The sequence below is a fragment of the Pieris napi genome, chromosome 22, assembly GCF_905475465.1.
Source record: "Pieris napi chromosome 22, ilPieNapi1.2, whole genome shotgun sequence".
Classification (NCBI taxonomy): Eukaryota; Metazoa; Arthropoda; class Insecta; order Lepidoptera; family Pieridae; genus Pieris; species Pieris napi.
In genome coordinates, this window is record NC_062255.1 from 1,679,621 (window position 1) to 1,706,053 (window position 26,433).

Below are 26,433 nucleotides of genomic sequence, written 5' to 3' on the forward strand. Positions count from 1 at the left end.
TTAAAATCTGTTAAAATAATTAACTGTTGAAATCGAGCTTTCGTCAACTGTCATTTTCATACAAAGGTCTATCCACAGACACCGATACGACCTCCCATGGATAGCTTGTATCGACAGATGGCTATTACAATCCGTCGATTGGTTATTGGAACATTTGTTACAACATTAAGATTAAGATTACTATCTCAGATGGTGAATTATGGATTGAGTTATTGGGTTCGGGCCTATAACTGTCCGCTACCAAGACCATTAATTTGAATTTTTGTATCTACGCCATTACAATTCACATAGTATTAGAAGCTAGACTGAATTGACAAAATATTCAGAATGGTTTGTCAGTTACCTTAAAGCACCCTTGATTCAGCGACAATAAAATTATATATCATAGAGATACAAAAGAATTTAGGGAAAATTACAAGATTTTTTTTACACAATTTAAACATTCATATATAATAATATCCTTAAATTATATTGGACTCTAAATTAATGAAGGCTAATACTATATGTATATGTTTTAAACCACCAAACTCATGGTCTGGTTAAGTTACATTTTATTGTATGTAATAAAAAAATTGAACACACCTTGTCGTCTTTTATAATAATTACTAATTGGAAAGAGAGATTGGCACTGGCGGAAAACAAAAAAGTGCAAACAAATTATGTTCACTAAATTCGTTCTCTATGTCTATGATATTTTGTCATGAAATTTAATGACATATAACTAAGTACTTGTATTAAGTACGTTTAAACTTAGGTAAATAATGTCAATTATGATTACTCTTAAACATAGATTTGGCACATTGAGAATTCACTTTGGATCATTAATATATAACTTATATAGCCTAAGGATTACTGTAAAAATTGGCATCTATTTTTTAAAGAAAACCTGGTGGTTCGGCCATATTACGACTGTACTATCTATGATGCGTTGCCGTCTTTAGAAGGAGTCGGCTTATTTATATACTCCTTATTACGTATATAACGTGTATACAGACTTCGTGTAACGAAATGGACAAGCGTTCATACATTTTAATTACTGAAAACACTGTATCACTATCATTAAAATATTTCCTTCTAGAAAAATTTAATAATGAGCTTGTTCCAGGCCATATTGATAGTTTTAACGTCTCTCAGAATGATAAGAAAGGTAGCCAAGGTAAGGTTGTAAGATTTTCTTTTTATAATCTGGTAAAACATTTGAATCTTTTGTCTTAAATTTAATACTAAAATCTGTTAAAAGTACTGATTTCTTGTGGTAGAATAGTACCAGGTAATATATTGTTAATGAGAATAAATCGCAAAGAGCTCCAATTTAGAACACCTTGACATACAAAAGAGTCAAATGTTTTACCAGATTATAAAAAGAAAATCTTACAATCTATAAAGTATAACTAAAATATATATATAATCTGGTTATAATTTGTTAATTTAAATCCAATATACATAAAATCACTTCACTTAACTAAATGATTAAATTGTTGGAAGGATATAAATGGAATAAATCGTCGATATATACATACAACAAATTAGTAAGTATCTGCCTTGGAGTTATCTTTCGAAATATACATTTTAAAATATAACATATTTACTTAACATCTACGAAATCTCATATACTTTCTCACGTAATTTAGAGCGTGGGTTACATTGAGGCTATTGTTTGAGATGTCATGTCATCTATGTGTCGTTTTTCTTTATGAATGTGTGAGTGAGTGACGTCAAACATGTGATGAGATATCATTAAACGTTTGACGAGTCTACATACAGACATAGTATATGGTAAGTGATTTTGATAATCACTTGCGAACTCATTTCACCCACTTCTGCGACTTCACCTGGTTGCTCCTGTTTCAATAGTAGATTATAAAAATGGTCATACAAATTCTCAACAATATTTTAATGTAACTCACGCTTGGACCATGATGTGAGAACGCGAATCATGTGTAAACTACTAACATTTTAGTTGAACATATTTTAATTAAAAATCATTTGAACAAAACACGAAATCAAAACTAAATTGTTTATGTTCCCTATTTAAGCATTCTCATTCCAAAACCCACCTTAGAACCTAATATAAAAACTAAATTTTAATCTTATTAGTATTTTGATTTGAAGAATTCTTGTTTTAATTACTTTTTCCTTAAATCGATTTTATTTAACATCTTTGGCGCCGCATTTTGGTATATAAAGGATATCTTTGGATTGACAAAAAGTTGATATAATCTGTGCTATCATTGTAAGTAGATAAAAAATCTGTGTTGTGTGTCTTTGGTATCAAAGTGTGTAAATAATATTTCCACGTGTTTCAATGATAATTTTTTAAGGAAAGTAGATGTTATTTTAAACCTAAAACACTTATTGTTCCACTGGGACTTAGGAACCTAGGGTTAGACATTACGTAACCCGAAGCCGAGCAAACGAACAAAATTAAATCATCATAAGGCACTTAATAAATGTTAACAAATTTATATAAACGACGCAATTACATAGTAATTTGTATAACGATACTTTTGTGAATCTCTAATCTTCCCGTCGACAATAGTATCCATTTGTGAATCTCTAATCTTCCCGTCGACAATAGTATCCATTTGTGAATCTCTAATATTCCCGTCGACAATAGTATCCATTTGTGAATCTCTAATCTTCCCGTCGACAATAGTATCCATTTGTGAATCTCTAATATTCCCGTCGACAATAGTATCCATTTGTGAATCTCTAATATTCCCGTCGACAATAGTATCCATTTGTGCATCTCTAATATTCCCATCGACAATTGTATCCATTTGTGAATCTCTAATATTCCCGTCGACAATAGTATCCATTTGTGAATCTCTAATATTCCCGTCGACAATAGTATCCATTTGTGAATCTCTAATATTCCCGTCGACAATAGTATCCGAGTGAACGACACTTCTGGCAGAGATGCTGGGGGTGGATCTTCGATTGGTCGCTGACATCAAGACCGTCCGGCTTTTCGAGTGGCCTCTGAAAGATCTTCAAATTGTTATTTACACATTAATTACACAAAAATACTTTTGTCTAGTGATTTTTACCCTACTATGTACCGAATAATATAAGAAATGTAATAATTTCGTTTATTCGGTTCTACTCGTTAATCAACTATGAGAAATATTTTAGTTAAATTAAATCGTTGTAAAATTATGATAAATTAATCATAAGGAAATATCCTTGTCCAATATTTGGCGTGACAGACAGTCCCTAATATTGAGGCGTTACAACGCAGCTCAGCTTCCCAACGACAACAGAAATCATCGGAGCAGTGAGGTCGTGGTCGTGAAGCCTGCGAAGTAAACTTCTGAGCTTTTGGAAGGAGCTAGGTTGGCTTAATTAGCCAGCAGTTTACGCACAACGGACTAGAAGAGCACGCGGTAACTGAGGCCGCACTACATACATACATACATCCTAGTCCAATAGGAAAACCCTATAGGGCAGTACACCAATAGAACTTTCTTCTTTTTGCGCAACTAATACTTGTTGGTACGATCAGAAAAAACATGTTGCAAGCAAGCGGTTGCGTAAAGCTCAGTGTGTAAGACACAGCTGGAAAAAATGCCTCAGTCGATAAAAACTATTACCTGCTTATGAGGAAAAACATTGATACGACACTTGATGCACTCTTGGCCGTTATTGGCCCACGAGTTTCCGCTCATCCACTTCCGCTTGCATTTCGGGCACTTGTACTCGCCGAAGCACCGCTTCTTGCCCTGGTATGGCGTCAGACCTTCGCCTTTGGGACGGGCCTGGAAAAAGATACAATTTATTAAAAAGGTGTCAAATTACGATGGAACAAGGAATATGAGTCGAGATTCCCAAGAAAAGGCAAAGGTACTCCAGTACTCCAGTGACGGCATGCGTAGTCCTCTGCCTCCCTTAAGGATGATAATAAGGGGGAAAGCAGTATTAAGTTAACTGCTGGTCACCACTTGAGAGGAGCATGTAAAAGAAGGAACTTCAAAATGTTAGAGGAATTCCCATGAGGAACACGAATCTATCAGAGATTTTATAATATACTAGCAGACTCAGCCAAGCGTTGCTATGGCTAAGGTTTTATAAGGTTCTATATTACAAAGTGGTAAACTAATCAAGGGAAACGGTAGGAGAACACCAGTCATGGGGACCATCATCCTTTTTGGTTGCTATGCCATTAAATTGTAGCTCAACAGCTTACTTTCAACACAGCGCCATCTGTTAGAATTGTGACTATCAAATAATAAACAAATATTTTGCAATAAAATAATATTGCGGGTATAAATTGAGATGTAAGCTATCTTTTAAGTTGGATCAAACTACACACGGTGTGCAAATTTGATTGATATCGGTTCGGTAGTTTAGGAGTCCATAGCGGACAAACAACGTGACACGTAATTTATATATATTAAGATAATGCGGTGTTTTAATACCTATATAATAATTAAATAAAACCTCATTTACACCACAAACAATATCATAAGATAGGAAAAAAAATAGGTTTGTAAATACGCGGTTTTACTGCTAGAAGCATTTTCTTTCAGATGTAAATAATTGAAAAAAAAAAACAACATTAAACTACTTTATACATGCACAGATTAAACAACAAAGCTTTGTTCTAAGTTGATTTTGTAATAGTGATAATAAAAATATTTAATAAACACTTAAAACTCACGTAATAGGTACAAAGAGCCCTTGTCTTAACACTTGACAGATTTATTTTGAGAACCATACTTCAATAGGATTTATGATCACAACACTCAAAACTGTTTCGTCAAGAGAGTTTCGGAGCAAAAAATATAAGTCTGTATGCAGTACGTTAATATATGTTTAATTTGACAATGACCATGACAAATATAGGTGTTCGTGATTAGACAGAAAATCCTTTAGATTTAGAGTCAGTTATTTGACTAGCCTTTGTCAATCCACAGCTTTAGGATTAAGTGCTCGTTCAGACACAGCGGGAACCGCGCGATTGTCAGATCGTGCGGTTTGAACCGCAAAAATGGCGACTGTTCAGACAGTGGCGGTTAGTTAGCGATCAGTTTCAAGATGGAAGTCGAAGAGTAACTAACGTGTCAGTGGTTGATACAGAAAATAAAGAAAACGCAGATTCAGAGAGGATCTTAAGAGGATAGTAACACTATATCCCAATTTAAGAACGTTTGAGCGAAATTTTTTTGACTATTTGAGAATGTTAATAAAATCTTTTGATGAACTCATTGAACAAATCAGGTAAGATATTTCAAGCTCTGAAACACATATGAGGGCAAGCGTGTTACCAGAAGAAAAACTCTCCACTTCATAAATAAATAACTCACGGTGCTCTTATTATGACGTGTTAATCGCGCGGTGCCCGCAAAGCTAATGAACGCTGAGTAAGATCTTCATAGTAATAGAACCGCGCGGGTGTATCGCGATTCTATTTTCTGGCGGTTGGGTTGCGGAAACCGCGCGGTTTGATTAACCGCGCGGGTATGTCTGAACGATTACTTAATAACTCATACAAATAAGACCCGCGCGATTTCCATGCGATTCTGAAATCGCGCGGTTCCCGCCGTGTCTGAACGAGCAATAAGTCCCGACTCATATCAGCCTTGCAATTCTGTAACTCACTTTTCGAACTCACACAGCGGTTTTTGAGATCGACCGCCGATGCGAAAACCGCTGTGAGAGTTCGAAAAGTGAGTTACAGATTCGCAAGGCAGAACAACCTAGCTCGCGAGTGGCAATGTTGTTTTCAACAACGTTGTTTTTGTTTTGCATTAAGCCTTTTGCATAAGTATAAGGCCAAAGTCCAGAAACATTCTCCTATGTTGAATAAAACACAGGGTCTGATTACTTCGAAACTGTGTTTGCTGACAAAAGACTATTGTATATTTTATCAAGACTACTAAGTAATGAAAGACTGCTATTTATTCATAAACCTTTATCATTCAGTAGGTACTTTGATTATTTCAATATAGCTTGTCTTAAATCATATGTTATTTTGGTTTTTAGAGGAGATTTGGGCAAGCGTTAGATTGGACGGTCACTAGTCGTATAGAACGTTAACTGTTGTTTAAAAATGACTTCTAATTAATTTCTACTTCCTTATTATCTTGGGAGAACTATAACAATTTTAGTGATCGTCCATTCTGACGTCTGCATGGTCACCTATCATAGAGTAATCAATATAAAGACTTATCAATTATTTCACAGTTCATATTTTACTTCTTTCGAAGTTTTCAAACCCCGATGCCGTACCTATCATAAAAATTAAAATATCGAACAATGTTACAATTCCCTCAGTATAAATATATAGGCACAAAAGATTTTGTTAAAAATAAGTTTATTTATATAAATAATGGTATAGGTAGTAACAGAACGCCTAACTATATGTAGAGGAGAGTGACCAAATATGGAATACCATTTTGATTTTTAGGCATAATTTCCACAAGTGTTATAAATAAAAAACTTTTTGTGGTAATTATTAACAATCATATATTTGCACTTTAGTTTGTAATAAGTTTAGGTTTTATTGATTAGTTTAAGGTAAGAAAAAATTTAAAAAACTAAATAACGATTTAGGTACCTAAATATGGAATAGGTACCCCAAATATGGAATACTATAAACACTATCAAAAATTAACCTTAAAATACACGAGACTCTTTAGAAACTTGGTATAATATAGAAAGGTACACAATTTTTTTACAAAAATCACAAATCCAGGTATCAAACTCTGGCACAGCGCAATCATTACATGCCCAGAGTCCACACATAAGATACTTGATCCATGTTTCCCCATGAGTATCATTCGAAAACAGCACACCACAGAAAATACACTCCGAATCTTCAGATTCTGGAGCTGTATATCCTATCAAGGCATTGGGTTCACAGTCAGTATCAAATAGCATCACCTCCTCATCATCTGAATTAGGCTTAGTCTTCTCTTTTGATGTTTTTCCTTTTGATATTTTCTGTTATTAATTCTTGTTTTTTGCCAACACGACAGTTTTCTTTCCGAGTGTAGTAGCTGCGGCTTCTCCTGGAGAAAATTCGTTTTTCTGACATAATCAAAACAAAGTAGACAAGTTGACACATCAAAGTATTGTCCAGCTTTTAAATAACCCATTTGTTTCTCTCTTACTAATTTTATTACTTCCGCCATATGCTCTGAATCCATTCTTTTCGCTTTGTTTTCGAGTTGACGCCCGCCGTTTTGGTAAAACATTAAAAAAATATATAATTAACAAAATCATCATGTCAGCTGATACTTCAGAGAACTAATTATGGAATAGTCCATAATTGGATACTGTGATCTGTCCATATTTGGATTTTCCAACGATTTCAAACTGACATTCAGATTTTTATATTTAAGAAAGTAATATCATCTAATACCGCTAAAACATACAAAAGAACGTCTAAACGGTCTCTAAAAGCTATAAAATCAATACTGTGTGCACTTTCTTTACGAAAAATACGTATTTTTAACATACCTTAGAAAGTTATGCGGTAGCGACAAAACAAAAAACTGTCACAATGACGAAAGCCCTTGCTGAATTGACATGCTACAACTTGTACTCGTAAAAGGGGGTAAAAAGAGACAGAAAATCATTGTTTATTGCGTATGTGAGTTTGCATTTAGGAGAAATAGGGGTATTCCATATTAGGGATACTATCCCATATTTGGTCACTTTCCTCTACTTTAAAGGTAAAAACTTTCACAAAGTAAAGAAATACCATTTTTACATTGAATACAAGGAATAATTTTTCATTTAAAATTATTTGCAAGATTTGAGTAAAACAAGTAAATCCGAACCAAATACTTTTTTCTTCCTTTTTATAGCCATGTTGAAAACGGGGAAAACGGGCAGGAGGCTCATCTGATATTAAGTGATAGGCCGCCTATGGACGTGCCGGTCTTTTAAAAATTGTTAGGCTGCAGCTATTAATCCGAACAACTCCCAGAAAGCGACTCCCGATGGAGAAGATCCATCCACGTCTCTACTCAACGCTAACAGATCAAGCCGCTAGGTGATTGGTCGTCGACGACTCGAACCGAGTGGTTACATGCACAAGTGGAAAGAACTGGTACTGGGGATTCCACCCAGAGGTGAGAACAGTATTCCATGTGGGGCCGAAACAATTGCAACCGATGGCTCGGAGTGAAGTACCGTCTTGCCTTACTGAACACACCAAGCTTTTCCACACCCCACGTATCACGTCGTTCGATATGTCAACGCCCAGTACCCCGATTCTCGCTGGGGCTTCACGAAAAGTATCTTCGAAGAGTGTGATCTACATACGTTGTCTCAAGATGGCTAATTTAGCTGGCGTTAATTCGCCCACATTATGGTGTTCAGTAATCAGATCACGACACATCAAAGGCCCAATCTAGATTCTATCTTATAGTTTTTATATAATCAAAGGAATATAGAAATCGTTTATCAATTAAACACGAAATTAGTAGGCGAATTTCCGCGGTACCACGCACGGGCAATCCGCCAACATTATTTTATTTCTGTATATTTTCTATTCAGAGGAATTCCTAGAAAATGTCAAGATCATATATTATGATATCAGCCGATCAGTGCCTCGTTGTTTCACTGTTCTTTCATTGCGATATAGCATAGATTTACTCCAGTTCGATAAAATCGATGTACACGTGTATAATTGATCAAGAAATAATAAGTTGATTGCTATAATAATTATTATAATACACTGGCTGTACCCAGCCACGCGTCGCTGTGGCACATTGTGATGGAATGGTTGAAAAATAAGAATCAAAACAAAGAAGACATTTCATATATAAGTTAAAAACAATCCTTGATGGGAATTATATATCATTCTAAAATTTCAGCTCGATCGGTGCCTAACTTTTTGAGTTTTTGACACACAAACAAACATAACATTTATATATATATAGATATAACCTTTCTTTTATTAAACTAGCGTACTGCTGGTCATATTGTATTTTTTCGGACATAATGTTCTTTACGTTAGAATAGAAATAATTTTTCCGATATTTAAATCAGTCCGATAGTGTTTTTATTCCTCACTTTATTCGATCCAACATAAGAAAGTATTTACTTTTATGCGGAGCCCAAACAGACGAGTTACCCTCTAAAATACTTCTAACCAATGCGTTGTACAAGCTTGAGATGGATGTATGCTAGTAAACGTTTTTGCCTATTTTCAGAAGTCGACGGCTAAATACAAAATACCATCTGTATCACCTCGACGTCCGTTCTTCCACAACTGAGCCTTTTCTAAGACAGTTTTTTCAGACAGTTTTGACAGCTGCCCACTGAAGTATTTCCGAACCAATTCGACTTACGGTCCTTAAGAAAAGAGCGTACCAATTCTTGAAAGGCCAGCAACGCACTTGCGAGCCTTCGACAGTGTGAGTGTCCACGGTATCACTAAACATCAGGTGAGGCACCGTGCCCGTATACCTCCTATTACATAAAAAACCAGGAAAATCTCAGAGCTTTATAGCAAATAAACAATTAGAACTTCAATTAAAAAAGACATGAAATTAATCCGCTAAATTTATTAATATTACCTGTGGACAATCCCCAATGTAGTGTCCTTTCTTGAAGCACAAATGGCACATGTAGGCCGGGGGCGGCGGCCTGGGCGGGCGGCGCAGTGACAGTGCGGCTAACTGCTCCGCTAGTGAGTTGCTGTCGTCTGTGGGCGGCTGGGTCGTCCCCGTGGCTGCTGTTGGGAGAGGACCCCATACTGATCCAGGAACCCACTGAAAGATTAAATTAAAAAAAATGTAATTGATATAATCTTTCTAACTTAACAAATATTCAGTACATATTTACAATTTTCTTAACCTAATAGTAATAATATTTTTTTTAAAAAGAATATTAAAACAAATTTAAAAATTTCGTCCCTGTGGCAGTGTACCTTTAATTCTGACGATTCCTTGCTGTATTGCGATACTTATTCGTTGAGCCAGGAAAGTACCAGCTCTGAGGTTACCCGTACTATCAACTAGGCGCCAGCTGAAATCTTTAATTAGCACCTGTGCACTTGAACTCCACAGCCCAAGAGTCTTAACTCCAAAGGGAACAAAATCGAAGTTGCAGGAAAGACTTATATTTGAGTTATTTATTATTTTTATTGGGATTACATTAAAATTACATAAGATTAAGAAACATCTTACATGTAGAAGATCTTGCTCTGGATGTAATAATTCCCTAATACTGGATTCCAAAAAATATTTTTTTCATATTGTTTACTATGTACATACATATATATAAACCTATGTTATCTCATCTCTTCGGCCGTGGGGTTGTAGTGCACAGGCGCTTATTAAAGATTTAAGTTGGCGCCTGGTAGATAGTACCAGGGAACCAGAGCTGGTGCTTTCCTCGCTCAACGAATAAGTATCTCAATACAGCAAGGAAACGCATCAAAGGTCATACTACCACAGGGACCAAACTTTTTAAATTTGTTTTAATTTTCTTTTGATTATTAAAAAATAATCAAAAGAAGAGGGAGAGAAGGTTAAGAAAATTGTACATACTGTATATTTGATTGATATAATTACTAATATCCCAATTAATAATTTAAATGGTTATTTATTAAACAGTACATGTTTGTTTTTTTTTTTTTTTTATAGAACGGGGGGCAAACGGGCAGGAGGCTCACCTGATGTTAAGTGATACCGCCGCCCATGGACACTCTCAATGCCAGAGGGCTCGCGAGTGCGTTGCCGGCCTTTTAAGAATAGGTACGCTCTTTTCTTGAAGGACCCTAAGTCGAATTGGTTCGGAAATACTTCAGTGGGCAGCTGGTTCCACATAGTGGTTGTGCGCGGCAAAAACTGCCTTGAAAAACGCTCAGTTGTGGAACGGCGGACGTCGAGGTGATACGGGTGGAATTTCGTATTCTGTCTCGACGTCCGATGATGAAATTCAGCTGCAGGTATTAATCCGAACAACTCCTCTGAACACTCTCCATGGTAAATGCGGTAGAAGATGCAGAGTGACCCCACATCTCTACGCAACGCCAAAGGATCAAGCCGCTCGGAGAGGGATTGGTCGTCGACGATTCGAACCGCTCTGCGTTGTATACGGTCAAGTGGAAGGAGCTGGTACTGGGGAGCCCCCGCCCAGATGTGAGAGCAGTACTCCATGTGGGGCCGAATTTGCGCTTTATATAGTTGCATGCGGTGGCCCGGAGTGAAGTACCGCCTCGCCTTGCTGAGCACACCAAGCTTTTTGGAGGCTAATTTAGCCTTTCCCTCCAAGTGACCGCGAAACTGAACGTCGTTCGATATGTCAACGCCAAGTATTCCAATGCTGGCTGTGGCTTTAAGAAGAGTGTTTTCGAAAAGAGGAGTAGCGACAAAGGGTGTTTTTTTAGCGGAAAACGCGCAAACTTGTGTCTTCTTGGGGTTAAATTGGACTAGGTTTTGTCTGCCCCAGTCTGAGACTCCACGTAGTAGAGTTTCGACTTCAGACACAAGTTTGTTCCGGTACTCATCAACAACTGCCCGAGAAATACCTGCCCGGCCAGTGTAAAGAATATCCCCAGTGCTGTCATCCGCATAGCAGTGAATGTTGCTAAGTTGCAACATATCATTGATATGCAGAAGAAATAGGGTCGGGGATAGAACACAGCCTTGTGGGACCCCAGCGTTCACGGGTTTAAGGTCGGAACATGCTCCGTCGATGAGGACCTTGATGCTCCGATCGGCCAGAAAGCTGGAGATCCAATCGCATAATTTCTCGGGAAGCCCATAGGCTGGAAGCTTCGAGAGCAGTGCTCTGTGCCACACCCGATCGAAGGCTTTCGCTATGTCCAAACTTACCGCCAGCGCCTCCCCCTTGGACTCAATTGCTTCCGCCCACCTATGGGTAAGGTATACAAGGAGGTCACCAGCTGAGCGACCACGACGAAAGCCGTACTGAGAATCGCTAATCAACTGGTGACCCTCTAGATAACTCAAGAGCTGGCAATTAATAATGGTTTCCATTATTTTGGAGAACAAGGAGGTTATAGCTATTGGGCGATAGTTGGACGGATCAGAGCGATCGCCTTTTTTTGGGATCGGATGTATCGAAGCGGTCTTCCAGCACTTCGGGACAGTGCCAAGCGAGTACAGGTACCGGAAAAGGCGCGTTAAGACCGGAGCCAACTCAGGAGCACAAGTACGCAGCACAATTGGGGGGATACCATCCGGCCCGCTCGACTTATGAATGTCCAAGGAAGATAGTGCTTTGCGGACAGCACGTTGCCGGAATGTGATTTCCGGCATCGAGGAATCACACCGCGAAATGGTCGGTGGTGATCTCCCTCGGTCATCCAAAGTCGAGTTGGACGCGAAGAGACAGCCCAAAAGGTCGGCCTTCTCCTTCGCAGTGTGGGCCAGAGAGTCATCCTCCCTGTGCAGTGGCGGAATGGAGGGCTGATGTCTAAATTAATTATTTGTTTAAGTAATAGATGGCGTTAGGCGTGTGTTAAAACGCGATGGCGTAACAACGTCTTGGTATTATATAGGATTTAAGGTTTATTTAATAGAATGAAGTTTTTGAAGTTTTTATAGTATAAATCAAGTGTCCCTCTCTTTAAGTAATAAATAAACAGTGAAATTGTGTTGTGTGTGTCATTCCGTGATAGGTTTTTGTTCATGGTGCCGAAACCCGAGATGGACTTTGGACTCGTGAGTTAATGCAAAAGACTTAGAATATTTATTCATTAGTGACAACTGGACTTGTAAAATTTTATAGTAATTAGTATGGACTTAGAATAATTTCAACCAATCTTGGACTTAGAATAATTTCAACAAATCTTGAACTAATTTAAAAAAAAGTGTTGTAAATTAAAATAATTAAAACATTAGTGATTTGAAATAATAGACTTTACGTAATTTTAAATTGAAATAATGGCTTTTAACATAATAAAAAATCAAGAGGATTTACATTCAAGGCTACAAAAGGCGCATTCAAATTATAAGAAAAGTCCAAGAGTGAGAATAACAAAAGCATATGTCCAAACACGTATAAATACTTTAGATGAGTTGCTGAAGGAATTTATGGATAATCATAAGCATTTAATACAAATAGTTGTTCCAGAACAAATAAAGTCGTTTCCGTATTTTGAAGAAGACATTTGTGATTCGTTCCAAGAAATATATACTGAATATATGACAGATTTAAAAGAAAAGTTAGAACAGTTTGAGAGTTCAACATGTAGGGCAAATCAAGCAAAGGCTCATTCTGTAGATGTTATAAAATTACCACGGATACAACTACCCTCATTTTCTGGAAAATATAGTGAATGGCAGACATTTTATGATTTGTTCTGTTCTGTTATTCATAATAATGAAATGTTATCGCCTGCGCAGAAATTGCATTATTTAAAAAGTAGTATAGTAGGAGAACCCTTAAACTTAATAGGAAATTATTCGACTACAGATCTCAACTATGAAGAAGCGTGGAATCAATTAGTAAAAAGATATAACAACAAAAGATATAATAGTAATGCAATTCTTAAGACTTTATTTTCACAGAAATCAATTAGTGAATCATCATCAGCAATTAAACAATTATTAGATACAACAACTTCTTGTTTAAAGGCGTTGGATAATATGGGCATATCTACGGCTTCTTGGGATTCTATTGTAATTTATTTGACAGTCTCGAAAATAGACTTAGAAACACATAAACAGTGGGAAAATCACATAAATAATTTGTCAGATGATTTGCCAACATGGTCGCAATTTGTTGAGTTTCTTGAGGGAAGATTTAGGAGTCTAGAGATGGTTGAGACTGGAAAACAATTACCTAAACCTAGTTTTCAAGTGAAAAAACATGTTCCTAAAACGTTTCACGCGGCAGTTCAAGAGAATAATAAAAAAACGGAATTTAGTTGTCCTTTATGCGGAGAAAATCATTATATTAATTTATGTAAGCAATTTAGACTTCGTACTGTTCAACAAAGAAGAGATTTTGCTCTGTCGAAAGGACTTTGTTACAATTGCTTACAAACGACTCACGTAGTAAATAAATGTCGACAATCGACATGTTGTAAGAAATGTGGCAGAAGACATAATACTTTGCTGCATTTTGAGAGGGAAGGAAGTGACACACACATTAATAATGTATTGGAGGAAGTTCAAAATGGAGAAGAGAATCCAGTGCCAAGTACATCGATTGTAGCAAATTTTGCAAAACGTCAAGGGCACAATCAACAAGTGCTTCTGGCGACAGCTGTCGTCAAGGCGAGGTCCAGGAGTGGAAATAGGAGTATATTGCGGGTTTTGTTAGATCAAGGCTCGCAAGCTTCGTTTATCACAGAAGCGGCTGCTCAATTGTTAAATTTAAAAAAAATATCTGTTAATAGTAATGTTTCAGGTCTGGGAGATGGTCAAATGCATGTAAAATATTTAGTTATATTGTATTTAGAATCTCGCCATAATCCAGAATGTTTAATTCGAGTTAATGCTTACGTGTTACGGTCACTCACTGATATGCTGCCTTGTGACAGAATTGATTTACCTGATTGGAAGGAACTTTCTACGTTAGAATTAGCTGATCCAGGTTATACTATACCAGGTAAAATAGATTTATTGGTAGGAGCTGAGGTATACTCAGATATATTGTTAGATGGCCTAATAAAACAACCCAAAGGAAAACTTATCGCACAAAATACGGCCTTTGGTTGGGTTTTATCGGGAAAAATGTCTGATACTTATTCCACAGCTAACATTACGAGTTGACATTTGCAAGTCGAACAGGAAGATGATTATCTAAAACGTTTTTGGGAGATAGAGGCTGAACCAGATAGGATTCAGAAGAGACTTTCTGTTGAAGAGCAAATGTGTGAAACACTTTATGAGGCTACGACTACTAGAAATGAGAATGGAAGGTTCATTGTTACATTACCATTTAAAAATAAGGATCCAGAATGTCAGTATGGACAATCTATGGATATTGCAATGAAAAGATTGGTGTCGTTAGAAAGAAGATTATCTAATAATTTTTGGTTACGTGAAGAGTATACAAAAGTGATTGAAGAATATTTGACACTTGGCCACATGTCTCGAGTTGCAGAAGATGATGTGGATAACAGTACTGCAGTGTATCTTCCTCACCATGCAGTGGTGAGAGAAGATAAGGAAACCACTAAAGTGCGCGTGGTTTTCAATGCATCTAGTAAGGGTATGAATGATGTTTCGCTAAATGACGATCTTATGGTTGGACCGAAAATCCAGCAAGATTTAAGACATATTTTAATGAGGTGGCGAACTCATCGAATTAGTATTGTTGCTGATTTAGTTAAGATGTATAGACAAGTATTAATTGATTCTGCGCAAACTAATTTTCAGCGGATTTTATGGAGGCCACATCCAGACATGCCTGTGGAACATTATAAGTTACTTACGCTAACTTTTGGAACAGCTTGTGCTCCGTACCTAGCTGTAAAGACTTTACAACGACTGGCAGATGAAGAGAAGAGGAAGTTTCCAGTGGCAGCGTCTATTACAAATACTGATTTTTACGTTGATGATTTGATGACAGGAACTGAGACTATTGATGAAGCTAAAGAAGTATACGATGAAATGAATGCTTTAATGACATCTGGTGGCTTTCAATTGCAAAAATGGACAAGCAATAGTAAGGAGTTATTGCATTACATTGGAAAGCAAAACAATAAAGAGGAGACGTCTTTGCCAATTAAAACAGATAATATGATAAAGGTCCTTGGCGTCCAATGGAATAGAGAAACTGATAGTTTCGAATACGTTGTTGCTTTACCAGAAATAACATATCCTGTTACCAAAAGACAAGTTTTGTCTAATATTGCCCGTTTGTATGACCCTCTAGGTTGGATTTCACCAGTTGTAGTATTAGCAAAGCTTTTGATCCAGCAGATTTGGAAAGCACATCTTGATTGGGACGATCCTTTGTCAAGTGAATTTTGTGAATTGTGGTTTAATTTTAGAAATGATCTTATTCATATTCAGCAATTACAAATTCCCAGATGGTTAGGTTACACCCGCAAAAGTCGAGTTGAATTACATGCATTTTCAGATGCATCTTGTTCAGCTTACTCAGCCGCAGTATACATTCGTGTAATTAGTTCAGATGATAAAATAGAAGTTCGATTAGTATCCGCAAAAACAAAGGTAGCTCCAATTGAGAAGAAAATTTCTATTCCTCGACTAGAACTGTGCGGTGCTGTACTAGCATCAAAATTAATTAACGAAATATCTCAAATTATGAAAATACCTAAAAATGATCTGTTTGGATGGACGGATTCAACAATAGTTTTGGCATGGCTTAAAGGTGGACCAAGTAAATGGATGACTTTCGTTAGTAATCGTGTCTCAGAAATACTTTCTATTATGGAATACTCTCAGTGGGGTCATGTTTCATCTGAAGCAAACCCAGCTGATTGCGCGTCAAGAGGTCTGAGTCCGCTTGAATTACTGTCTCACACTCTATGGTGGGAAGGTCCACAATGGTTAAGAAACACGAATATTCAAATTGAAGATTTAGAAATCGGTGATACAAATGAAGAAGAAAAAATAGTTTCAATGAATATCATAGAAAGGAATGAAAATTTTGAATGGATTAAATTTTCTAATTTAGTAAAAATGTTGAGAGTAATATCATATTGTCGAAGATTTGTAATGAGAAAAGAAGATCGAAAAACCTTACCTAAATTTATAACAGTCACAGAAATCAATAAAACACTAGAAGTCTGCATAAAGCAAGTGCAACAATTTGCATTTGGCGAAGAAATAACAGTTATAGCAAATGGAAAAGAAGTACCTAAAAAGAGCGTGTTACGCACTCTTTGTCCCATTTTAGACAAAAATGGGATTTTAAGGGTAGGCGGTCGAATAAGCATGGCCAACGAAAGCTATGATGCAAGACATCCCATTATTATACCTGCTAAGTCTCACCTTACTAATTTATTAATTTCAGATGCACACGAAAAGACTTTGCATGGCGGTCCTCAAATAATGCTAAACTTTCTTCGTTCAAAGTATTGGATTGTACGAGTTCGAGATCAGGTCAAGAAGTACTATCGGAAATGTATTACCTGTTTAAGATATTCTAAAGCAGCAAGAGTACAGCTTATGGGCCAACTTCCTGATGCACGACTTAAGCCGAGTAAACCATTTTTAGCAACCGGCGTTGATTATGCAGGTCCATATCATATAAAATTTTCTCCAGGACGAGGAGCTAAGACCTACAAGAGTTATATTTGTCTCTTCGTATGTATGGTAACACGAGCTATACATATTGAATTAGTCACCGATTTGACTTCTAAGGCTTTTATTGCAGCTTTTCGAAGATTTATCGCTAGGCGTGGTTATTGTCGAGATCTGTATAGCGACAATGGCACAAATTTTGTTGGTGCCAATAAACAATTGAGAGACATGTTTGATCGGTCTAAATCAAACATACCTGATGAGATTGCAAAATTACTCACATCTGAATTAACAACGTGGCATTTTATTCCACCTCAAGCACCAAATTTTGGAGGCATTTGGGAAGCCGGAGTGCGATCTGTTAAAACACATTTGAACAAGGCAATAGGTGATAATTTAATGACATATGAAGAACTGGTTACTGTTCTATCACAGGTTGAGGCTTGCTTAAATTCAAGACCGATTTCATTGCTTAGTGACGTAGCAGATGACCCTCTCCCATTAACCCCAGGTCATTTTTTGATTGGTGAACCTCTTGTAAATATTGTTGACGACACATCAGTTATTAATTTTAATGTAAATCTTAAAGAAAGATGGAATGTCATGCAGAATATTGTTGTAAAATTTTGGAAAAAATGGTCTAAAGAATATTTGTTAACTTTAAGTCAAAGATATAAGTGGAATTCGAAACTTGAAGACCCTTGTATAAATGATATTTGTATTGTTAGGGAAGAAAACTTGCCACCGTGTAAATGGTTATTAGGTAAAATTGTAGAAAAACATACTGGTCCTGATAATATCACTAGAGTGATAACCATAAAATGTAAGAATGGCCTTATAAAGAGACCTTTAAGTAAAATAAGTATACTTCAGAAATAGATTTTAGTTTTTTTTGTTACATCATGGTGGGCGGCAAGTTTGATTCAATTACGAATGTTATAATAATTCTTTCTTTTCATTGTTGTAGATTTTAGATTTATTATTAACGTATTTACCTAGTATAATATTCGAATTCTTTAACTTGTTTTTTCTTGATGAACTTTATGTTATGTTTAACTGAACATGTTATTTTTCTTTGTTTGTTATGAAAGTAATTCTATCAAAGTTTTGTGCAACTCTAATGTTGAAAGGACTCGTCCTTGGTGGGCGGAATGTCTAAATTAATTATTTGTTTAAGTAATAGATGGCGTTAGGCGTGTGTTAAAACGCGATGGCGTAACAACGTCTTGGTATTATATAGGATTTAAGGTTTATTTAATAGAATGAAGTTTTTGAAGTTTTTATAGTATAAATCAAGTGTCCCTCTCTTTAAGTAATAAATAAACAGTGAAATTGTGTTGTGTGTGTCATTCCGTGATAGGTTTTTGTTCAGCTGACAAAAATTCCCCTGGACAGCTTTGGCGAGAGACCAGAAGGCTCGAGTCCCTGAAGGGAGTTGGGCCAATCTCTCGCCAAATCTGGCAATGTGCTCTGACTTTGTCTAGTGGCTACAGTAGGCACTGAAGCATTTGAAACTTATGATTCTTGAATTCTTATGAAATCTCTTGGTTACTAAGAAATGTGTTAATAAATCTCGGGTTACGCAGAGATGTCAGCATCCGCTTGAATGGCGCCACCTGTGATATCTTACACCCGCTCGGATTCTTCGTATCAAATACATTAATGCTCATTTCTGACAGTCATCAGGAAGCCGAAAGATAAAAGCGCAAATTACAATGACTAAATACTGTTCCAAACTCAACATTGAACGTAGTAACCAAGTACACTTATGAATGTCAACAGAAAAGATTTTAAATTGATTCTTAATTTACATTTACTACCAGTTCGCAACTCAAGGAGGGCAAGAAGAACTGACAAGAAACTCTTCCCCACTCTTTTTAATCGCAAAGTTTTGAGTCAAACAAATTGTTAGAACCGGAGCAAATCAATCCCAAGGATTAGGATCATTTAGATATTTAATGAAAGAATATATCTCATAATGATGGAGAATGGTATTTTATTTTTGCTCTCAAACATAAAAATTAAAATGAGGACAATCAGATACTTATGAAAATATGTTATAGGAAGGATATACACGTGTGAAAATGACACGAAAACTTAAGTACGCAGCGCTAACTAGATCCATGCAATTTCCTCACAATCAAGTAGCCCGCAATAATATAGTCTCATGGATCTGCCAAGCATCCGCGAATATACTCTATAAATACATAATTATGTAGGAATGAAGAATGAAGAAAGAAATAAGAAAAAAGGTCCACCGGGTCATTTTTCATTACAGTTTTATTGTAAATCCGACACAATCTGTTAACAGAACCATTACACGATGAGCACAAACGTGATATATTTGTTTCTAGTCAACGGTGTATTGCAATGGATAGGGATTCTAACAAGCTTGTCCGTATATGAGCAGTGTTGGGGTCCGATACCCGGCTGTGCACCATTGGACTTTCTATGTGCGCATTTAACATTCGCTCGAACGGTGAAGGAAAACATCGTGAGGCAACTGACTTGCCTTAGACCCGAAAGTCGACGGCGTGTGTCTGATACAGGAGGCTGATAATTGGCAAATGATCATGAATCAGATACAGAAATCTGAGGATAAAAAAATAATTTTATTTCTGTCTGAATATCCCTATGTATTATCTTGTAAAGATACATCCATTTCATCCTATCGAAATGTTGAAATGAATTATGTATAAGAAAACAACCTTACTTAACTACGGAATGACGTACACACTATTTTATTATTATCCAAAGTTAGAGAGACTTATATTACATTGAACTATTTTGTTTAATTTAATAACAATGAATAATTTTTTCATTTTGTCATTTTAAATCTCGGTGTTGGCCTTAAGGGCCTTTACAGCTCAAGACTACCTACCAAATTTTTTTTTTTAATGGAATAACATAGACATGAGTGTTGGCGGTAGTCGCCAGGTTTGTCGCTAGCCCGCAGCACCATCCTAGACTAGGAGATCTCTTATAAACACTTAAAAAAAATATATTATTTAACTTGCGTATTACAATGTGTTTTATTAGAAATCTGTTTTCCAATTTTAAAAACATACATACATTATAATAATTGTAAATAAATATTTCTTTCAATAATAATTTCGAGTGATAGACGCATTGCTTTATATTTAAGGACCTAAGTTTGTTTCCTAACGGAACAATACTTGTTTTCGGTTACTAGACATAAACACTTTAAAACTTTGAAAATTTTTAAAACTTTGCCCATAAATAATTTATATACACAAGATCCAAACAGAAGTTAATGATTATGATTGGTCAAACCGATTACCGAGAGACGCCTGCGCATATGTTTAAGGAATTAACGGCGATGCGTTCCAATTTTAAATGCGATCGTTGACGCTCCGTGTTCGAAGTTTGAGTTTTGTAATTTCCGGATATATCGTTTGATGTTTAATTAATTGTTTTTATTGGGTACGTTCTGGTTGTTTTCACCACATTTTATTTAGACGAATACAAAAAGTATATATATATATTTTAAAATTTTTTGTTTTTTCTACGATTATCATTTGTTTTAATATAGGTTAAAGTAAAAAGTCTTAAATACGTGCATATTGCCATGTCTTTCTTACGGTAAGTCAATCATGGATAATATGTGACTCGAACACAAACAGAAAAATAACAACTTGTCAACGCGGAATGGAACGTAGTGTACTCAATTTAAAATTAAAGGACAATATTATAATATATACGTATTTCGTTTGTGCCTTTTTCGAGAGGTTAGTTTTCGTATGTAAGAATGTAACGGCGGTCGATGACGCCGTACGTTACCATCAGGCACTGGCGGATTGTTTTCCTTTCCATCAATTTCAGTGTTTTTATATGGCCAGTATCATTGCTTGGAGAAAAAACTTTTTTGTCAATATTACAAATAATTGTTCATATATTCTAACGGCCACAACGACTGTCTAGTCTGTAACGCAGTTTTTTTTATGTAATAGGAGGCAAACAGGCAGGAGGGTCTGAAGTTAAGTAATACCGCCCATGGACACTCACATTGCCGGAAGGCTTGCAAGTGCGTTGCCGGCCTTTCAAGAAATGGCACGCTCTTTTCGACCCTAAGTCGAATTGGTTAGGAAATACTTCATAGGCAGCTGTTTAGCATTTAACTGTTTATATTTCCATGAAACATGGTACCTAGGTACACGGTCTTCACATATAATTATCAATGTATATGTTAACGTAACATTGTAAACACCGTTAGATTGTAATCTATCTCACGAGATTATAAACTGTCGAAAGATTGTGAACCTCAGCTTACTGCTTACAATTTAACGTATTATTATTCGGTAGATTGTACTACACTAACTTAGTTATCATTGAAACTTCTTTGGTCAGTTACAGATTAATTTTACTTTCCAACAATTTCATATAACTACCGAATAATAATACGTTAAATTGTAAGCAGTTCGTTGAGGTTCACAATCTTTCGACAGTTTATAATCTCGCGAGATAGATTACAATCTAACGGTGTTTACAATTTTACGGTGACATATACAAAATATAGTAAAAACCATTTTAAAAGAGTAAGTAAGTATGGAGTTTCTTGCCCATTCTTCTCCATATGAAACTACATTTTGGAAGTGACACTACTAATTTTTTTTAAATATTTTTTACTTAATTTTGACTTTCAAAAGTGCCTTTTAATAGGCCTAATTGAAATAAATGATTTGATTTGACTTGAGTAAAAAACTTCGCGTACTCATTGAACTTTATTTATACATATATTTCCCACTTAAATATTATATATTAACAATTACTACTAAAACGATTACTACACAATAATACCTACACCGATAATTCTACGATTAAAATGCATTAAAAATATATACGATTGACCACCCCGCGACGCGAGCGGTTAGACTGGAGGATTCTTCTATTATTATATATTATTTCCGAATCAATTTATCTTAGGGTCCTTCAAAAAGCATACCAATTCTTAAAAGACCCGCACTTGCTAGCTCTCTGGTATTAAGACTGTCCATAGGAACGATTTGACCCCTGTTCTATAAAAAATTGAATGAATTATGGCTACTTTAGAAATGTTTTTCTGACGCTGAGTAAAGAACACGGAAATGTTAATGCCATCCGCACAGCGCATTATTGCTATAACAGCAATGTATAAAACTATTCTAGTACATAGGTCAATTACCTCCCAAACCGAAGCAACAAGTGAACATATGCAACTCCACATGTTTAGAAGTAGGTGGGTTATATTTAGATGAAAACAGGTAGGTCGTTTACTTCCTTTAAGCGTATATTTACCTGTTACCACAAGTTCATGTTAGATCGAGTACAGAATATATACTCTTTTTTTTTAATGGAAACTCGCTTAGCAGCTAAGCTCGGGCTGTTTTGGCGAGCGTAGCTTGGCCGGGCCTTTTCCCGCGACTAGCGCAAGGGCGTCTCTTCAGAGACTCGGACCTCGGCTTGGGCCAGCGTTGCCAGATTTTTTTATTGTCAAGGCGGGATTTTGGAACTTTTTGAGTAAAAAAAGCGGGAATCTCTCGTCCATAGCGAGACATAGTAACTAAAGGTGATATTTTAAATCAGATTTACCCTATCGTTAAATACTTGTCTTCTTAATAATTAAAATAAAATAAACAAAACTAAACCAAAAAAACGTATTCATTAGACAATTATGGCGTTTCAAATATTTGTCAGAACTCTGAGGAATGAGTATATGATATACCTGGTATCTTTTTTTGGTAGCTGTTAAAAGAGCTGGTGCCATTTCTGAGCATGGCAGTGGTGTCTTGAGTTAACCCCAAAAAGCGGGAAAAAGTCTGTCCCGCGCGGGGCACTTCATTTTCATAAAAAAATCGGGACGTCCGCCGTCCGGTCCCGCCAAAATCGGGACGTATGGCAACGCTGGCTTGGGCCGTCGCGCTGACTGGCTGTATGACCCCCGTGGCTCGAGTTGTAAATATCCTTAGCGGAAACACTTTCATTCAGGGTATGCCGTGGTGATTTGTAGGCGTGTACAGTATTTTCATACATATACCCAACGGTACGACACCGCTAGCGAAATATATTTTCAATAACCATGCATACAAAGTAAAAAAATTATCAGTGGCGCTAGAACCTTTTTAGGTCTGGGCCTCAGATTTCTGTATCTGTTTCATGATCATTTGTCTATAGGCCAGTAGGTGATCACCCGGTATCTGGAACACGCCGTCGACTTATTGGGTCTAAAGCATGCCGGTTTCCTCACGATGTTTTCACTGTTCGAGCGGATGTTAAATGCGCACATAGAAAGTCCAGTGCACGGCTGCAGAACCTTCGACCTAAGGGATGAGAGTCGCACGCTGAAGCCACTAGGCCAACACTGCTCTGAGCCCAAGCATCGTAAATAAAATGCCGACATGTAGGATACGTACGAAGCTGATACGCGACAACAGCGGTACAAAATAATTATGAGAATGTCATGACCTACTTGTTTGAATTGAAATTAATCTTCGTTGGGCTATATATTTAAATAGTTTATAAAGGCGTTATTTATTAATAAAAATTGTGTTTAATCAACAAATTAAGACTCTATGGAAATATTTTGTATGTATAAACTATAAACATTGGTGTAATGGTTGCAGCTCCTTACAAACATTGTGTAAAACAAAAAACTTGGCTCTTCCGTTCCACGCCCTTGATTTGAGAACTGGCAGTAAATGAAAAATTAGAAGGATTTCATATATTTTTTTTTGACGTTCATAAGTGTACATTGTGTTACCTATAATATGATTTTGATGTTTTTTTAATTTTTAGATTTATTTCAATATTTTTATTTAATTTAGGCAATCAATTTGCTTCAGGAACCAAATTTTTTAAATCGGTTAAGAATATTGTAAATACTTGTATGTGTTGGAAATAATTCGACTCGATATCTGAATTATGTACCAACGGACTTGGTACATTCGCCAATTTATATACTTGTAACTTTTATATTTTTTATTTTGTGCCCTTTGGAGTACCTACTCTTGGGCCGTGGAATTCAAGTGCACAGCTAATTAAAGATTTAAGTTGTCGCTTGTAGTAGCGGTGACCCCAGACCTGGTTCTCTCAACGAATTAGTATCGCAATGCAGCGAGGAAATGCCATCATTCAAGGTACACTGCCACAGGGACCCAACTTTTTAATTTTGTATTAATTTGGGTCAATAAAGAACTGAAGTCAAAATCCCACCAAAATGTCTGCCATGCAAGAATTTGGTTACTAAGAAAAATCCAGATATCCAAGATTAGTAGACTTTTTACCACCAGATAGGACGCTATGTATCATCAGCAAATAACACGCTCGCACCAGATCTCACCACATCACGGGTAGCGTACCCGGGAATGGTGAGATCTGGTGTTGAAAATCCCTGGGAAACATCGCAATTTTACCCCCGCCTACCCAAATGTATTTAGAATCACAATTTATTGAATACCTGATCGTTCTGCTCATGAGTCAGATACAGCCAGCCAAGCAAGGCCTGAGGACATCCTTCTGTCTTCCCACACCACTGAGGCAAGTCGCCCATGGCAGTCGGTGACATCGCTTCATTTATATCGTTAAAACACAGCACAAAATTTGGTATAACACGCGGTGGCCGGGCGAGTGTATTTTTGGATCGCGTTAAAGCGGGTGCGCGCGCGCCGCACGTCGCCGACTAGAGTTCTGCCGCTCCTTGAGACGGGAGATGGGATAGGGACGTGCTTTTTATCGATTCAGCTATACTCTATACAAGAGATTCTTGTCAAATAAACGGGTATGATTAAATACATATGTTATTTACAGTAAATAAACAAAGCTTGGTAGATATACTATATATATACAATGCATTACATGTTATTTTAATACATAAATTATTTAATAAACAGTACGTGAATGAACAGTTTGCCCTAGTGGCTTCAGCGTGCGACTCTCAACCCTGAGGACGTTGGAACCCCGGCTGTGGACTAATAGAATTTCTGTCCATGTGCATATTTAACATTCGCACGAACAGTGAAGGAAACATCGTGAGAGAATCGGATTTTAGACACAAACGGTTTGTTTCAGGCACAGGACGCTGATCACCTACTTGCCAATTAGATTGATCATATAACAGATACAGAAATCTGAGGCCTAGACCGAAAAAGGTTGGAGAACTGGTTTTTTTATCAATTCTTTTCAACAATTATTTAGTGATTTAAGAAACTTACCCCTGTATTCTCTAGTTTTTTTGTTCCTGGTGGTTCTGTATTGAATCCTTTCATTTTTGGATTTTGATAAAAGTATCGATATAGTAATCGCGCGCTTCACTAGAAAACATGTGGGCGCACCCAATGACCAACAGGGACTACTTGGAGCAATATTTTCGTGGCCCCCCTACCATGAAACAATACGTTTTAGCTATCGCTTTAATGCAACATAAGATCTTGGTCATTCAAAAGCTTACGGATTTTCCCCTATGTATAAATATTAAAGATATATAGCAAGCCAAAGCATATACTATATTTTCGATGCCAATGAATGTTTCTTGGTAAGTTCAGCCATTGACGCTATAAAATAGAGTTACGATATCACGTCATAATTTTACCACGGAGAGAGGAAATATTTGAAGAAGCGGGAAGAGTTTGACTGTGTTTAATAATAATAAAAGCTTTATTCATGACAAAGGTTGTGAGACTAGGGAGTCCCAGTGTTGTGGGTTACAATTTACTATTAAGTATTAACTGTCGCTATCAAATGAGCTATAATATGCTAGAAATAACTCTATACAACTATGTACTAGCAAGGAATGCTAGTAAATAAAAATGTTATTAAAATATGTGCGCGTAAGCATTCTAGATAGAAACGAGAGAATGCTCAACTGTTTATTTCGTGTTCTAAGAAGTGTTATCGTGTTTATCATAGTTTTAATTCTCTCATTATGAATAACAATCACTACGAACTCAGCATCATGAATCAAAATAACCTTCTTGATCCGAAAAAATATAATATTCTGCTGAAGGGTTTAACAATACAATGGATAAAGATTTCATTGGCGGAGTTTTATATTAAAATCGTATAAAACTGTCCCAAAAAATTGTGATCAGTGGCGCTACAACTATTTAGGTCTGGGCATCATTTTTGTATCTGTTTCATGATCATGTCAATCTAATAGGCAAGTAGGTGATCAGCTTCCTGTGCCTGACACACGCCATGTACTTTTTGGGTCAGAAAGCCGCTTCCTCACGATTTTTTCACCGACCGAGCGAATGTTTAATGCGCAAATAGAAAGTTCATTAGTATG

General features: G+C 36.5%; 1 protein-coding gene across 3 annotated transcripts; it reads right to left on the reverse strand.

Annotated features, from left to right (window-relative positions):
- Positions 1-1,948: 1,948 nt before the first annotated feature.
- Positions 1,949-24,855, reverse strand: LOC125060591 (zinc finger CCHC domain-containing protein 24-like). 3 transcript variants are annotated; one of them, XM_047665531.1, is made up of 5 exons: positions 24,607-24,855; positions 9,534-9,728; positions 3,594-3,758; positions 2,867-2,991; positions 1,949-2,827 (listed from the first exon to the last, which is right to left on the reverse strand). In XM_047665531.1, exons 1-4 carry the CDS (start codon positions 24,712-24,714, stop codon positions 2,869-2,871), a joined length of 591 nt encoding a protein of 196 aa, XP_047521487.1. In that variant the 5' UTR covers positions 24,715-24,855; the 3' UTR covers positions 1,949-2,827; positions 2,867-2,868. The 3 variants fall into 3 exon arrangements, with proteins under 3 accessions (XP_047521487.1, XP_047521486.1, XP_047521488.1); XM_047665530.1 differs by having other exon boundaries at positions 1,949-2,991; positions 24,607-24,854; XM_047665532.1 differs by having other exon boundaries at positions 1,949-2,982; positions 24,607-24,851.
- Positions 24,856-26,433: the final 1,578 nt, after the last annotated feature.

Coding starts and splice junctions, on each gene's coding strand:
- LOC125060591 (XM_047665531.1), bottom strand. CDS start 24,714: ATGTCACCGACTGCCATGGGCGACTTGCCTCAGTGGTGTGGGAAGACA. Junction 9,729..24,606: donor CTCATGAGCAGAACGATCAG/GTATTCAATAAA, acceptor TTAATCTTTCAG/TGGGTTCCTGGATCAGTATG. Junction 3,759..9,533: donor ACATTGGGGATTGTCCACAG/GTAATATTAATA, acceptor ATCTTTTTCCAG/GCCCGTCCCAAAGGCGAAGG.